Source organism: Onychomys torridus, chromosome 21 (assembly GCF_903995425.1).
Source record: "Onychomys torridus chromosome 21, mOncTor1.1, whole genome shotgun sequence".
NCBI lineage: Eukaryota > Metazoa > Chordata > Mammalia > Rodentia > Cricetidae > Onychomys > Onychomys torridus.
This window is the reverse complement of record NC_050463.1, coordinates 29,023,565-29,040,599: the sequence shown is the minus strand read 5'-3', so window position 1 is coordinate 29,040,599 and position 17,035 is coordinate 29,023,565. Positions and strand designations below refer to the sequence as shown.

Below are 17,035 nucleotides of genomic sequence, written 5' to 3'. Positions count from 1 at the left end.
TTTATTATTTGACAGTTTCATACATATATACTATGTATCTTGACGTTATATACGTCTAAATCTCCCTGTGGGTACCACCCCCTACACATCTCCTTGTGTTCTTAGTCACTAACCCACTGAGTCCAGTCAGTGCTGGCTACTGGAATGTTGACTGCTTTGTGGCCTTGAACTTGTGCATGTGACCACAGTTGCAGTGAGTCCAAGACAGCAATGGACACATCATGTCTAGAAGACATCATTTCAGTCTCCTCCACATCCTCCAGCCCTTACATTCTTTTTTTTTTTCTTTTTTCTTCGAGACAGGGTTTCTCTGTGTAGCTTTGCACCTTTCCTGGAACTCACTCGGTAGCCCAGGCTGGCCTGGAACTCACAGAGGTTCGCCTGGCTCTGCCTCCCGAGTGCTGGGATTAAATGTGTGCGCCACCACTGCCCAGCTCTGGTCCTTACATTCTTAACACCCTCCCTTCTGTAAAGTTTCCTGAGTCTTGGGGGTGAGGGTTGTCCTATTTCAGGCTGAGCACTCAGTCTCTCTCTCTCTCTCTCTCTCTCTCTCTCTCTCTCTCTCTCTCTCTCTCTGTGTGTGTGTGTGTGTGTGTGTGTGTGTGTGTGTGTGTGTGTGTGTGACAGGGTTTCTCTCTGTAGCCCTGGCTGTCCTGGAACTCACTCTGTAGACCAGGCTGGCCTCGAACTCAGGGATCTGCTTCCCTCTTCTGGGAGAGGATGGTGGCATGGCCACCACTGCTGAGCTCCCTTCACTATTAATTTTGCTCTTTCAATTGTCTTATTGAAGACCGGTGGCAGAATCCGATTGTCAGGGCACAGAATGTAACTCCTTAATGTTCAGTGTGTGTGTGTGTGTGTGTGTGTGTGTGTGTGTGTGTGTGTGTGAGAGAGAGAGAGAGAGAGACAGAGAGAGAGAGAGAGAGAGAGACAGAGAGAGAGAGACAGAGAGACAGAGAGAGAGAGAGACAGAGAGAGACAGAGAGAGACAGAGAGAGAGAGAACAACTTGTCGGAGTTGGCTAGGTTTTTGGGATTGAACTGAGGTCTTCAGACTTGGTGGCAAACCCTTTTATTTACTGAACCATCTTGTCAACTCTACAGATGTCTTAATCACTCTCAAGCATTTTTTAGTGCAGTGTTTGCGCATGGCTCAATAGAATATGTATTTGTGTTCTATTAATTTTTTCCTGGGGTAATTATCAATGTGCCCCAATTCTAGCTCTCCTGGTAAGACTTCAGGCATACATTCATAGTCCCCTTTTATTATTTCTCAAAATCTTAGTCTTTATCTGTCTGTTGTGCTGGAGATTAAACCTGGGGCCTTGTAGGAGGCATCATTAACAGGGATTCCGTGTGTGTGTGTGTGTGTGTGTGTGTGTGTGTATACGCGTGCTCGGGCATCAGGAGTGGGAACTTTACTCTGTAAACTTTATAATCAGTGAGCCTCTTTTAAATTAAAAAAAAAAAACATTCTTTTAGATGTTTTATTTTATATGTGTGGGGTGTTTTGCTTATATGTTTTTCCTATGTACCTCATATGTGTATTTCTGAAGATACCAGAAGAGTGTATCAGCTCCCCTGGAAGTGGAGTTACAGATGCTTTTGAGACATCACATGGATGCTGGGGATCAAATTTGGTTCCTCTGTAAGGGCCACCATTGCTACTTAGCACTGACCATCTCTCTAGCCTCTCTTTTAAACTTTTTATTATTTATGTGTGTGCTATGTTGTGTGCAGGTGCCCAAGGTCAGAAAGGGGCATTGGGTCATCTGGAGCTGGAGTTACAGGCAGTTATTAGTTATATGGTATAGGTGCGGGGCACCGAACTCTGATCTATGGGAACAGCAGCAAATGCTCTTAACCAATGTGCTACATTTCTTGCCTCTTGTGCAGTGGTTCTTAATCTGTGGGTCGCGACCTCCTTGGGGGGGGGGGGAATGCCCCTGTCGCAAGGAGTTGCCTAAGACCATCCTGCATATCAAATATTTACATTATGATTCATAACAGGAGCAAAATTACTCTTATGAAGTAGCAGCAAAAATAATTTGGGGGATCAGCACATGGGGAACTGTCTTAAAGGGTGGCAGCATTAGGAAGGTTGAGAACCACTGCGGTAGTTGTCTTTCTTTGCTCAGGCCTCCACTGGACTAGAGCTCCCACTGGTAGTCAGCAGAGCTACCCAGTTCCCGCGACGCTGGGTTCTCTCCAGTGCTGCACAGGTACCCAGAGGAAGATCCAGAGACTGCTTTCCTCTTCTTAATTCCTTCTCTTGCATGGTTGTAGTGATTCTTCAGTAAGTTCCAGAACTTGAAGCACTGTGTTTGAAAATTGTGGCAGTGGCTGGCCTTCCCTTCTCCCTAATGTTAGAGAAAAACCACCCAGATTTCATTGGTAAGTATGATTTCCCATAGTTTTGGTACATGGTGAGCGGTATCCAATAATTTTCTTTTTTTTTTTTTTTTTCCCGAGACAGGGTTTCTCTGTGTAACTCTGCGCCTTTCCTGGAACTCACTTGGTAGCCCAGGATGGCTTTGAACTCACAGAGATCTGCCTGCCTCTGTCTCCCAAGTGCTGGGATTACAGGTGTGCGCCGCCGTCGCCACCACCACCACCACCACCACCGCTCGGCCCAATAATTTTTTTGTTTGTTTGTTTTTGAGACAAGGTTTCTCTGTGTAGCTTTGGAGCCTGTCCTGGAACTCACTGTGTAGACCAGGCTGGCCTTAAGTTCCAGAGATCTGCCTGCCTCTCCCACCCGAACATTAAAGGCGAGTACCATTCCCCCCATCATTGTCTTGAGGGGCTTTGAGTTGAGGGGCTGTGGGGGGAGGTCAGTGAGGGGACACACTCAGCAGAGCTGGATCTCTGCAGCCCTGCTGTGACTGAAGGTGCTAGGATTTCTTTGTAGATGCTTTTTATCAAGTAGAAGAACATATCCTCCATTTATAGTTTGATTTTCACTCCCTGAATGGGGGTTGGATTTTGTCAAATGCCTTTTCTGCCCCAGGCAGGGCCTATTGCTGAGTGCTCCTTTTTTATTCCAGGAATTCCTTTCCCAGAATGACTGTCAGTGAGGACTTTCTACTTCCCTTTCCACCTGTGTTCAAAAGGGTTTCCACAGGCGGTCCCATCCAAACAGACCAGCCACGGAAATCAGTACGGTTTTCTGTGTTCAGAGTATTTGTCCTCAACACCACATGCAGAAACCCGCCAACACCAAGGTGATGTTGAATTCTAATTAGTCTTGTCCATTTGTCCATTTTTCTCTTACACCCCCCCAACCCCCCCCCCCCCCCCCCCCCCGCAAGACAGCATCTCACTTAAGACAGGATGGAACTCAGCATATAGCTCAAGCTAGTCTAAGATTTTCTTCTTTCTTTGATGTGTATGGATGTTCTGCCCGCATGTATGTCTGTGCCTGGTGCCTGGGGAGGCCAGAAGAGGTGGAACCCCTGGGAATGGAGTTACAGTTGTGAACCACCATGTGAGTACTGGGAATTAAACTTGGCCCTCTGGGAGCAAAGCCCACAGTGAACTGTGAACCATCTCCCTCACCCTTGGTTCTGTTTTTTTATTGTCACTTCTAACCTATGCCTTCAGCCCCTTATCTGTAACCTTTGGGATCTCAGTTAGTCTTTAAACCAAACACAGAAAGACCAAGTTAACATAAAGAGTGTGCTTTGAAATGTTCTTCATGGGTCTATGCTCTCTAAGCTTAGTAACTTCCTTATCAAAGTGGTTAAATAAGATTCCTTATTATGGGTGATCTTAGATCTTTTGATAGACCGGTGTTTAGTCCAAAGCCACAAAGAGGCATTACTGGGTCAGTTGTTTCTAAGTTTGATTACAGCGGTGGTTTATTTCCAAACCTCTTATGATTAATTAGCTTTGGAGAATGTTAGCTTACAGTAAAGGCCATATAAGTTCATGTGACAGAAACAGGTTTTTCTCAGTAAGAAAAGTTATGCATGCCTTTAATACCAGCACTTGGGAGGCAGAGCAAAAGCAGGTGGACCTCTGTGAATCTGAGGCTAGCCTGGTCTACACAGTGAGTTCCAGGCCACTGAGGGCTACATAATGAGAACCTGTGTCTAAAATAAGCAAGCAAACAAACAAAAAGTTACCAGACTAAGAGACAACTCCTGCTTAATTCTACCCAGTAAACATACATTAAAGTGCACTTAGTTTAAATGTAGTGTTCCAGTTTCTTTTTCTTCCTTTTTTCCTTCCTTCCTTCCTTCCTTCCTTCCTTCCTTCCTTCCTTCCTTCCTTCCTTTCTTCTCTCTCTCTCTCTCTCTCTCTCTCTCTCTCTCTCTCTCTCTCTTAACCAATAAAAGCAGTGACTTGATTTGCATTGGAGGCCTGTCTAGAAGAATCGGTCCAATTAAAGGCGTTTGGTCAAAAGGGATTTTAAAAACATTTTCAAATAGTAGCTTTTACAGTTTCTACTTAATTATTGGTGATTTAAGAAAGGCTATTTACTGGGCGGCGGTGGTGCACGCCTTTAATCCCAGCACTTGGGAGACAGAGGACAGCCTGGTCTACAGAGGGAGTTCCAGGAAACCCTGTCTCAAAACAAAAACAAAAACAAAAACAAAAACAAAAAAAACCAAAACCAAACAAAAAACACAAACAAACAAACAAAAAAAAAAAAAAAAGAGAGAAAAAGAAAGGATACTCCTGGGGGCTGGAGAGATGGCTCAGAGGTTAAGAGCACTGAGTGTTCTTCCAGAGGACCCGGATTCAATTCCCAGCACCCACATGGCAGCTCACAGCTGTCTGTAACTCCAGGTTCAGGGGATCTAACACCTCACACTAACGCACATGAAGTGCATTGGTTAAATAAATTATATATATAAGAATATTCATTTCTTGAGTTGTTTAGGGAACTCCTAGCCTCAGTAACTTCAGTCTTTTAAATTAAGAAACATTTTGAGAAGGGAGCTTATGTAAGCAGTATGGGTTTTCAAATCAAACTGAGTTCAAACTGTTAGCTTCTACTAGCAGTAGCCCAAAGGTGGTGGGATCATGGACAAGGCATTAAGGTCTGCATTTCCATTACTTTTATTTACAATTACTAAAGCAAGTTTGTTATGGGGTATGCCCAGATTGCGGGGATCCTCAAAAGACCACCATGGAGACCAAATCCCGTATGTAAAAAAGCAAAGAGCCTTTATTTTCACGCTCCGGGGCTTGGTCTCTCTGTCTAGACACAACAGTGAGAGCAGAGCAGAGAGCCCGGAGCCCAGGAGGGGTGGAGTTTTATCATAGCAGAGGTTGGGGTGAGGGGATTTCCAGGGTTCAGGACCTTGATTGGCTGACATTCGTCTAAGGGTATCTATAAAACAGAAATAAGTGTGTGCTAGACTCAGGGACATCTGGCCATCTTATCTAATGGTTGGATTGTCTGGCAGGTACTTCCCCTTAGACGACTCTGGGTGAGGACAGCTTATGGCTTTCCCTGTGTTGTCTGACAGTAAGCTGTGTCTGAGCCTCTAAGCCTGTCATGGCAGCTAGGTGATCAAGCTTCCCCTGCCCCCTCCCCCCCATTATGAAATTTTACCATTTTCATTTGACTTGGGTAAGAAATTCTCAGAACCAGAGTATGGTGACATACACCTGTGGTGAAGGCAGGGGTTCAAGCTTCATGGCCAGTTTAACGTCATACTGTGCTACATGAACTCCTGTCACAAAACAAGAGTGGGACTGCTGGGGAGATCACCCAGAAGTTAAAAACCACTTGCTGCTCTTGCAGAGGACCTGGGTTCGTTTCCCAGAACCCACTGGCCAGCTCACAACTGCAGTTCCAGGTGATCTGATGCCTTCTTCCGGCTTCTGTAAACACCAGGCATGCATGTGGTGCACATAATTATCTGTAGGCAAAACAAGTCATCTACAAAAGACTTTTAAAATAAAAGCATTATGTAGATCAAACAACTTTGTATAAACACATATGCTTAAATTTAATTGGGGTAATGCACAGATATTTGCTCTGCAAGAATGTATGAAGGTAATAACTAGGTTTCACAATGACTTTCTTTTCTTTCTTTCTTTTTTCTCTGCTAGGTTTTCATGTAGATTAAGCTGACCTCAAACTCCTGTATTAGAGGATGACCTTGAATTCCTGCCTTCCTGGCTCCAACTCTAATTATATGTGTGCCTGTGTCTATACATCAGTGGGTGCAGGTACCGCGGAACAGAAGAGCGTGCAAATCCTGGAATTACAGTGTTGAGCCATCTAACATAAGTGTTGAAAACTCAACCTCAGGTCGAGGTCCTCTGGAAGAGCAGCAGTGCTCCTAAGCTGTTAAATCATCTTGCCTACTAACTTTTCCAAGAGGATTTTGTCATATTGCACAGGCTTGCCCCGAATTCGTAGCATTCCTGCTTACAACTGGGATTCCAGGCATGTGGGACCACACCCTGGTACCGTTACACTGTAACTCCATGTGACTGACTCTAGCAACTGTTTCAACATGTAGCTTAGTAAAAAAAGTTATTCTTCAAAAGCAGATTACTAAATTGACTCCCCCTCCAAAATGCAAACAACCCCATGAAAATTCTTTAGAATGAGATACCCTAGACTGGTCTGTCAAATCTCCAGAACCTCTCTGGAACGTGTATTTCTGTTTAACAAAAGATTTGGAACTAGGGCAGGCGTCGTAAAAAAAATCAATTCTTCCTCAAAGCCCTACAAGAGTGGCGTGCACCGATCGAGGCCTGCTTCCGGATCAGCTGCGTCCCCACCAACCCCCACCTCCCCGGGAACCGCTGGGGCGCAGCCGCCCCCGCCACCAAGGGGCCTCTGGGCGTACCAGCCGGGGCGCGCGGGCCCGGGTCTGCCTAGCGGAAATACACTGGGCCCAGCACCGCCCTCCCTGCCACGCGCCCGGCGGAACTCCCGCCGCCGCCACTCCCGGGGCTCGCAGGAAGAAACTGGGACGTTGAGGACGCAAGGCTGGCCGGAGCAGCGGCGCGTGGCACGCGCGAGCCCCACCGCGCATGCTCCGCGCGCCGAGTTTTTTTTTTTTTTTCCCGGCCCCGCCCCCTCCTTCGCCTGCGAGCCTCCTGGGCGGCCCAGCGAGCCCTTCCGCGCATGTCCACTTCGCCCGGCCCCGCCCCGCGCCCCGCCTCCTCCGTTCCTTCGCCCGACCCGCACCAGCTTCCCTGGACGCTCGACCCTTCGGGCACTCCCGCGCATGCTCCGCCCCCTGAGCTCCCGCCCCTCTTGTGGTGCGGCCTGTCTCCCCTCCCCCACGTCAGCCTCTCAGCCCGCTTGGCCTGGCCGGCCCGGCGGCCGACGCTCCCCGTGCGTGCGGGCGCTTGACTTCACTTCCGGTTAACGCGCTCCGCTTTGCCCCCTGGCCCCGGATGGTGACTGGCTGTGGTGCTGCACCTCCCGGGACTGTCACTGAGCCGCTTCCCAGTGTGATTGTGCTGAGCGCAGGCCGGAAGATGGCGGCTGCGGCTGCGGAGGCCTCGGGCCCGAGCTGCTCCTCCGCGGCGGCCGCGACGGCGGCGGCAGGGGCGGGGGCGGCCGGGGTCTCCGAGTGGCTGGTGCTGCGGGATGGCTGCATGCGCTGCGACGCCGACGGGCTGCACAGCCTCTCCTACCACCCGGCGCTCAACGCCATCCTGGCCGTCACCAGCCGCGGGACCATCAAAGTCATCGACGGCACGTCCGGGGCCACCCTTCAGGCCTCGGCGCTCAGCGGTGAGCGCGGCACGCCGGGCGGGGGGCTGGGCCGGCCGCGGGCGGAGCCGGGCTGCCGGGATGCTGGGCGAGGAAGCCGCCCAACCCCGGGGCTGGGTCTCGGGAGGGCAGCGGGAAGCGGGAGGGCCGGGGATGGCACCGAGGCCCGGAAGCTTCGGCAGACAAGGACCTTCGGACTCTTGTCTGAAAGCCCAGCGTTGGGGGGGCGAGAGGCCGGTGAGGCGGGGTGCACCGCCACTTGCTTTCCGGGCCTGGTGCGTCTGGACCGGCCTGGCCCTTTGGGGAGAGGGCAGGAGGCCTCAGGAGGTCGGTGTTTGAGAGGGCCCCGGGTTCTCGCTGGGCTCTTGGACGAGGTTTTGGACCAGCTCCGCCTGGACCAGAAGGGAAGGACTGGTAGACTGGGCTGTGGCGGGAGAGGTGCGTGGCCGGAGGCAAGGGGCGGGAAGCTTCCCAGCTGGCTGTGGAGCCCTTGGCTGTCGGTCCTTTCCCGGGGAGTAGCGGTCGGTCCGCTACTCCCAGGTCCCGCCAGTGTGGGGACGTCCGGAGGACTGCGGGTCCGGATGGGGGTGGGTTGGGATGGTGGCGGGGAGGGATGTAGGAGGGGAGGGCCAGCTGTCTGAACTGTTGCGTGGACGTCTGAGGGACTCGCAGAGTGCAGAGAAGGTTAGATCGGACCCCCTAGCTCGGTGCTCCCACCCTTCCAGCGTCAAGAAGTCTAGGCCCTTTGTGATTAGGTGAAACTTCAGACCCTTTCAACTCGTTTTACCATAGAGAGCTAGAAATTGGTCGTTGGAAGTATGTCTGATTCTCCTCCAGCTTGGAGGGGAGAACACTTCGGGGTGGTGGAAACGTTGGTTCAGGAATAGGACTTTTAGGATGCATGAGGTCAAAGCTCATTCAGTGGACAGACTGGAGTGTTTTGAGATTGCCCTAAGTTATTTGCTGAGATGCCGTTTCATTTGTGGATAAGTGGTGCCTTAATTTTGATGTTAAAGGTTAAAATGGAGAAGTTCGTTTATTAGTGGGTTTAAACTCATGCACAGAGATAAACTGTATCTAAGTGCATTTAGCCAAATGGAAGTAGTTATGTGGTCTACCATTGTGTTATTTTACACAGACATACAGGAATGAGCTTATTGTGTGAGTAATAAGGTGTAAGAATGAATGGCAATTTAGGGATACAAAGGTGAAATTAGAGACGGCAATTTTTGTTGACTCGTGAAAGAACTGGTTATGTATAGTTACAGCATGTAAACCTGTAATATATTTAAGAGATGTCTAAGAGAAAGTTTGAGGTGGTAGGCTTGCAAATTTCCCTTGTCTTGGCTTAGGTAAAAGACAGGACAGATGGCCCAGATGTAGCAATGCTCAGTTACTGCAACTTGGATATAACAGGTTGTTATTGTGTCTGAGAGGAAGATGTTCATGAACAGTTGACTCTTTAAAATTCATTTAAAATATGGAAAGGACTTAATTGCAAGTGGTCATTATTCCCCTACCTGGCATAAGAAATAAGATATTGTAAATAGATGTTTACTCTGGCTTCTGAGTTGTATTACACTGACCTTTTCTTCCTCTCTCCTAAATACTATCTTAAATTTGGTTTTATCACTTTCATACATGTCTGTACTTTTAACCAATTATCTAATATTTTCATGATTTCTAATTGAGGATAAATAGTGTCGTTACATATATGTTAAGATTTCTCTTTTTCTCTTTCCTTTTGGGGCAGGAAATCACTACGTAGAGCTGGCTGGGCTCGAACTCAGGAGATCCACCTGCATCTACCCCTAGAGTGCTTGGGCTTCTTTTTCTTTATTTTATTTTTGTTTATGTGTATGATTGCCTCTGTGTGAGTGGCTGACATGAGTGTGTAGGTACCCATAGAGATAAAAAGACAGTATGGATCCCCTGAAGCTGTAGTTACAGGTGCTTGAGTCTCTTGATTTGGGTGTTGAGAATGGAGCTCTGGTCCTTTGGGAGAGCAGCAAGCTCTCTTAAAGGATGAGCCTTTTCTCTAGTCCAGGTGTTAGGATTTCTACAGAAAGCTTTATTAGCAAAAGTATTTAAGTGTTTTGGATAGACAGTTTAGTTGGGATGTTTTTGTGTCTGGAGGCCATATTCCACAATAATAGTGCGTCAGGGTTTGTTAAAATGTTTTTATATGGGGCTGGAGAAATGGCTCGGTTAAGAGCACTGGCTGCTCTTCCAGAGGTCCTGAGTTCAATTCCCAGCAACCACACGGTGGCTCACAACCACCTGAAGCCCTCTTTTGACCTGCAAGCATATATGTAGGCAGAACACTATACATATAATAAATAAAGTAAGTCTTTAAAAAAATTAAGTACATGGGGCTGGAGAGATAGCTTGGTGGTTAAGAGCACTTGCTGCTTTTCCAGAGGACCTGAGTTAGGTTCCCAGTACTTGTGTCTGGCAGCTTAGAGCTGCCTATAACTCTGCGGGTACCAGAAAATAATCTCAGTCTCAGTCTCTCTCTCTGTCTTTCTGTCTCTCTGTTTCTCTTTGTCTCTCTCTCTCTCTCTCTCTCTCTCTCTCTCTCTCTCTCACACACACACACACACACACACACACACACACACACACACACACCCAGAGAGAGAGAGAGAGAGAGAGAGAGAGAGAGAGAGAGAGAGAGAAATAAAAATATTCATAGAGAAGTTAGGGCTAACAGAATAAAAGGACTGTAGGAAAACAGTTTGGAAGTAATGGTAGGTATATTCTAAAACATTTTACATATGAGAACTAAACTAAAATTTCTTATGAATAATGCTTAGCCAAGCTTGTGTAGGATGTTTGTATGTAATTGTTCAGATGATGGGGCTAGGAATGCTGCATTCTATGTTTAACCTGCAATATGTAGGTATTTTGTGGGTAACTGTTAGTCCTAAGAAATCGGGAATAGGTACTGTTAGTGACCATGGTCCTAATATATAGTATAGCTCCTTCTTTTCAATCCAAGGGAAGTGAACTAACTACCTTCTTTTCTGTATTAGAGGAAGCTGTCTTTGTTTATTGGGATAAATGATTGGATAACCATATAGAGTTTTATTGGGTGACAATAATATTGGGATACAGTTTGTAGAGTTGTAGGTAGCTTGTTAGTGTAGATTGGAAGTTAAAGAATCAAAGCAGGATTTACATGTATTTATTCAGTTTGGGTTCAAATCGGTGATAATTTTTTTTAGGTCTTTTTTTTTTTTTTTTTTAAAGACAATGTTTCTCTCTGTAGCCCTGGTTGTCCTGGAACTCACCCAGTAGACTATGGTAGCCTGCCTCTGCTTCCTGAATGTGATGATAATTTTTAAACTGTCTCTCCATCAATGTTTTCAAATTGTCTGAATCAGATATAAAATGTTTATAAATATAATTTTACTAGATTAAGAGTTGTCAGAATATACAGCGCAAATATTAAGAGTATTTAAGGGCTGAAGAGATGGCTCAGAGGTTAAGAGCACTGACTGCTCTTCCAGAGGTCCTGTGTTCAGTTCCCAGCAACCACATGGTGGCTGGCAACCACTTGTAATGAGATCTGGTGCCCTCTTCTGGCCTTCAGTCATACATGCTGTATACCTAATAAATAAATCTTAAAAAAAAAAAAAAGTATTTAAGAGTTGAAATTTTCCTAGTCTACAGAGCAAGTTGCAGGACAGCCAGGGCTACACAGAGAAACCCTGTCTCAACAACAACAACAACAACAACAAAAATAAAAACAACAAAAAACCAAAATAACCCACGCCTCCCAAAGTTAATATTTTGGGAATCTGAGTATGATGCCTTTAACCTTAGCATTCAGGCAGCAGAGATTTGAGGCCAGTCTGGTCTACATAGTGAGTTCCTGGCTAGCCAGTGCTACATAGAGAGCCCCTACGTTTGGGGAAAAAAAGTATTTTAGGGTCTGGAGAGATTGCCTAGAAGTTAACAGTAGGTGAGTCTATTTTGGGAGGACCTAGGTTTAGATCCTGGCAAGGCAGCTTACAAATACCTCTAAATCTAGTTGTTGTAGGGGATCTGATACTCTCTTTGTTCTCTGTGGGCTGTGTACACATGTAGTACACTTACATTCATGTTGGCAAGACACTCATCCACATATAATTAAAAAGTTAAGGTTTTGGAGAGTTTGGCTGATGATCCATTGACATCCAGTGGCCCTCTATGAGCTCTTCTCCAAACTTTAGCTTTGTTTCTCTATTTCGTTTTGTGAAGTGGACTTAATTTTTTTTCTTATTATAATAGCTTTGATCTTTCTTGGAATGTACCCAATTTCCTCCAGTTTAACTAGACTAATCTTAATTTTACTCAGGTTTTTGTATGATTTTGTTTTGTGGTAGGGTTTTACTTTAGCCCAGGCTTTCCAAGTGTTGAGATTACAGATGTGAGCTGCCATGCCTTGCCCTTACTCAGGTTTTAAGACCTAGACCATATCTTTTTATTTGTATTTTAATTTTTTTGGTTTTTTTTTTTTTGAGATAGGGTTTCTCCATGTAGTTTTTTTGGTGCCTAGCTGGATCTCACTCTGTAGACCAGGCTGGCCTCAAACTCACAGAGATCCGCCTGGCTCTGCTTCTCCCCTGAGTGCTGGTATTAAAGGTGTGTGCCACCGCCACCCAGCCCCCTTTTTTTTGGAGACAGAGTCACACTGTGTCATTTTGGCAGGCCTGGAACTCATTTTGTGGACCAGGCTGGCCTCAAACTTAGAGAGATCCACCTTCCTCTGCCTTCCCTGTGCTGGGATTAGAGGCATGTGCCACCATGCATGTCTAGTCCAAATAAAGTCACTCAGCATCCTTAGTTTATATTAGAGCTCACTCTTGGTGTTGACATCTGTGGGTTTAGACATACATAATGACATGTACTCACTATTGTTCTGTCATATAGCACTGCCTTAAAGTTTTATGCTCTCCTTTATTCATCCCTCTTCATCTCCCCTCTGGTACCTGGTAATCTTTACTGCTTCCATAGTTTTCTTTTTTCCAGAATGTTATAGTTGGCATCATACATTATATATACTTTTCACATAGGTCTTTTTCATAATTTGATAGCTCATTTCTTTTTTGAGACTACATTTCATTTAGCCTAGGCTGACCTTGAACTCACTTTGTAGTCCAGGCTAGCCTTGAACCAATCCTACCTCATCCTTCCAGGTGCTGGGATTACAGTTTGTGTGCCACATTTCTTTTTTATCATCTACTCGTATTCCATTGTCTAGATGTCAGTTTGTCTCTCCGTTCATGTTCAGAAGATCATATTGATAGCTTCCAAGGTTTGGGTTGGGAATTACCAAAAAAGTTGCTATGAAAATGTGTTTTGTGTGTAGGATTGTTTTTCCATGAGATAGGGTTTCTCTGTGTGCAGCTTTGTGCCTTTCCTGGATCTCGCTCTGGAGACCAGGCTGGCCTTGAACTCACAGAGATCCACCTGGGCTCTGCCTCCCGAGTGCTGGGACTAAAGGCATGTGCCACCACCACCTGGCTTCCTTTGGGTCATTCTAAGGAGCTTAGTTGCTGAATAGGATGGGAATACTATGATTACTTTTCTTGTCAACTGTCTCCCCAAATGGTTGTATCATTAGTATTAGCCGCAAAGAATGACATTCATGACTTCACACTCTGTCCTGGCTTTGGTGATGATAATGTTTTGTTGTATTTTGGTCGTTCCGATAGGTACATCTGGCTGTTGCTGTGGGATAATGCTCTTGTACACTATAAAGATCTGTCACTCCTATTGGTTTAATAAAAGGCTGATTGGCCAGTAGCCAGGCAGGAAGTGTAGGCAGGGTAACCAGACGAGGAGAAGGCTGGGAACAGGAAAGGCAGAGATGGAGTCACCAGCCAGATGCAGAGGAAGTAAGATGAGAATGTTGGACTGAGAAAAGGTACCCAGCCATGTGACTAAACATTGACAAGAGTTATGGGTTAATTTAAGCATATGAACTAGTTAGTTATAAGCCTGAGCAATAGGCCAAACAGTTTATAATTAATATAAGCCTCTGTGTGTTTATTTGGGACTGAATGTTTGTGGGACCAGACTGGACAGAAACTTCTGTCTATAGGCGCTCTCTCTGGGTGGTTTCTTTTTCTTTTTTTCTGAGAAAGGGTTTCATGTTGCCCAGGTTGGCCTCAGCTGTGCAGTTTAGGAAGACTTTGATGAGCTCCTGATGCTTCTAACTCAAGTCCTATCAGGCCTTGCTCAATCTTTTTTTTTTTTTTTTTTTTTCTTCTTCTTTTTTGATAAAGTGTATCCTTGGCTGTTCTGGAGCTGCCATGTAGATCAGGCTGGCTTCAAATTCAGATATCTGCCTGTCTCTGGCTACATATTGCAGGGATCAAATGAGCACCCATTCTCAGTTTTGTTTTACTTTGCAGTTCTATAATGATTCGTGATGTTGAACATCATTCCATTTGCTTAGTTGCCTCTTTTTTTGTGTTTATTTACTGACTTTGTGTCCCCCACCCCCTTCTCCCGGCCAAGAATAAGCCCATGAACCTAGGGCCTTGCTCATGCTAAACAAGCATTTCACCACTGAGCTGTGTCTCTCAGATCATGACTGGATTTTAAAAACTAAAACTACATACACCACTAGATAGGCACCTTTCTAGCCAGTTTTGATTCATGAACTTTAGCATAATAGGAAGTAGATTGTTTCTGGAGACAAGTAGCTTTGGTTAAAGTCCGTATTTTAAGACCTTATTGTATTGTTTTGTATTTTATTTTAGTTTTTGGTTTTTCGAGACATGGTTTCTCTGTGTAGCTTTGTGCCTTTTCCTGGAACTCACTTGGTAGCCCAGGCTGGCCTTGAACTCACTGAGATCCGCCTGGCTCTGCCTCCTGAGTGCTGGGATTAAAGGCATGCGCCACCACCGGCTGACTTATTTTATTTTTATTATTATTTTTTAGCTTAGTGACTTTGTAACTTTGACTAAATTAACTTATTATTTCCTTCATTTGCAAGATGGTGTTAATAATGGTTTTAATTGTGAGGACTTAAGCTCTCTGCCTATATAGTGCTTAGAATCATCTACTTAACAATGAGTCTTAAACACCAGACACCACAAAAAAGCACTCCCCACTTTTATTTGCAATTTTTGTAAATCACTTTATTTCTTTTCATACTCCTTAAATCTTCTAAACTTACCTGCAAATTTGAACTATTTTCCTGATTTACTACTTTGTACTATTTTGCACAGTTCATCTAGGTTTTGTCTTCCATACAGTGTATAGTTTGTGTTTGTTTATTTTTATAAGCTCTTGAGGATGCTCGGAGACTGCTTTGTCAGGTAGCCCTGGGTTTCACTTGAACATCCTGATTCTTAGCCTTGTCATTTAATAAGATGGTAGTGATGATCAAGTGGTCAGACCCTAAATGCCTCAAACATATATTAGGTCCTGAGTGAATGAATGCCAATTTTCTTGTGTCTCTTGAGTTGTTAGTATTGTCATGTTTCTCTTGATATTTAAAAAAAAAAATGTTCACTAGCTTAATGTTTTGGCCTTGAAAATAGATGTTATTCAAATGTAGATGGAAATATGAATGTGGTAACCTTATGATCTACATTTTGATAAATATCATTCTAATTTTTTCTCTACCCTTCACCTACTACTGGGCATTAAATCTTGGTCCCTTGCACATGTAGGCAAATGTTCTACCAGTGAACTTTTATTTCCAGCCCTGAATAAATACATTTTTGGGGAAAGATTTATTTTTATTTTATGTATATGAGTGTTTTGCACCATGTGTGTGCAGTCCCTGAATAGGTCATAAGAGGGTGTTGGAATCACTGGAACCAGAGTTACAGATGGTTGTGAGCTACCATTGTTGATGCTGGGAACTGAATCCAGATCTCTTGGTCTTAAGTGCTGAGATATCTTTCCCACCCCTGGATAAATATTTTTTAAGTATATTGGTGAGGCTAAATATCAGAACAAGGTTAAGGCTGTTGTATAACTTCTGTATGTATACACATTGTTCATATAGTGTATATTGATAAGTAAATCATGATATACATGTGTGGATATTAATCAGTAGTAATGGTAGTGTATAGAAAGAAGTCTGATTTCTTAAATTTCCAGAGTGGGTTCTAGATCTGTGTCACAGTGAAAAGAAGGACTACACAGTACTAGCAGCTAAACATTCTGAGAACCTTTTGGTATTTGAGAAAAATGTCTCATGAGCTCTGACTGGTGTTAACTCAAGAGATCAGTCTGCCTCTGCTTTACCCAGTCAGTGCCTGGCCTTGAGAATCTTTTTCTATTTATCAGGTAGACAGAATTTTGAGAAAACTGTGCTAGCTGGGCATGGTGGCACATTTGTAGTGCTTAGGAGGCAGAGGCAGGGGTATCTATGAGTTTCAGGCCAACCTGGTTTATATAGTGAACTCCGGAAAGCCAGGGCTATGTAGAGAAAGACCCTGATTAAAAAAGAAAAAGAAAGAAAAAAAGAAAATTGGATAGTGTTTGTAAATAAAAGATCTTTGAGTTGGGTGATGATGGCACACATCTTTAATCCCATCACTTGGGAGGCAGAGGCAGGTAGACCTGTGAGTTTGAGGCCAGCCTGGTCTACAGAGTGAGTTCCAGGACAGCTAGGACTACCCAGAGAAACTGTGTCTCAAAAAAAAAATGCAAAAATAAAAACCAAACCAAACCAAAAGATCTTTGTGCTCTTGTACTCTACTCCAGCTTTAGTAGTTTAGATTGGGTGCAGTTTTCCCCCCTTATACAACTTTTGTTTTGCTTTTGTGCATACTAGGCAAGTGCTCTACCACTGATCTACATACCAAGCCCTGCTCTTGATTATTAGCATTAATTTTTTTGTACATTTATTTGTGTGTGTGTGTGTGTGTGTGTGTGAGAGAGAGAGAGAGAGAGAGAGAGAGAGAGAGAGAGAGCGCGATCGAGAGCGCATTCATACCAGTACATGTGGCATTTGGAGGACAATTTGTAGGAGTTGGTCCTGTACTGTTGTGTGGGTTCTAGGGATTGAATTTAGACCCTCAGGTGTGTTGGTATGTTCTCTTACCTGTTGAGACATCTTGTCAGCCAGATTATTGTTTTTTCTTTATTTGCATATATTCATTGTACAAATTGGATTTCTTTTGACATTTTCATACATGTATATCGTACTTCTACTCCTGATTAGTTTTGATTGATTGGTTTACTCTAAAGCAGTGGTTCTCAGCCTTCCTAATGCTTTGACCCTTGAATACAGTCCCTTGCAGCTGGAAGTTCCTCCATTTCTGCCGGTCCGGACAAATCTCTACTGCAGTCTTGCAGCCACTTAGAAAGTAATCACACAGAGGCT

General features: G+C 44.7%; 1 protein-coding gene across 11 annotated transcripts in view; it reads left to right on the top strand.

The window, feature by feature from the left end:
• Positions 1–7,199: 7,199 nt before the first annotated feature.
• The window catches only part of Birc6 (baculoviral IAP repeat containing 6), a 185,646-nt gene continuing 175,810 nt past the window's right edge, over positions 7,200–17,035 (top strand). For 8 of the 11 annotated variants that reach the window (XM_036171155.1, XM_036171149.1, XM_036171157.1 and 5 more), the window contains exon 1: positions 7,241–7,716. In XM_036171155.1, the coding sequence (XP_036027048.1) occupies positions 7,374–7,716 (343 nt within the window). In that variant the 5' untranslated portion in view covers positions 7,241–7,373. Of the gene's footprint in view, positions 7,717–17,035 lie in introns of all 11 variants that reach the window. The other 3 variants (XR_004943402.1, XR_004943403.1, XM_036171154.1) reach the window with 2 other exon arrangements.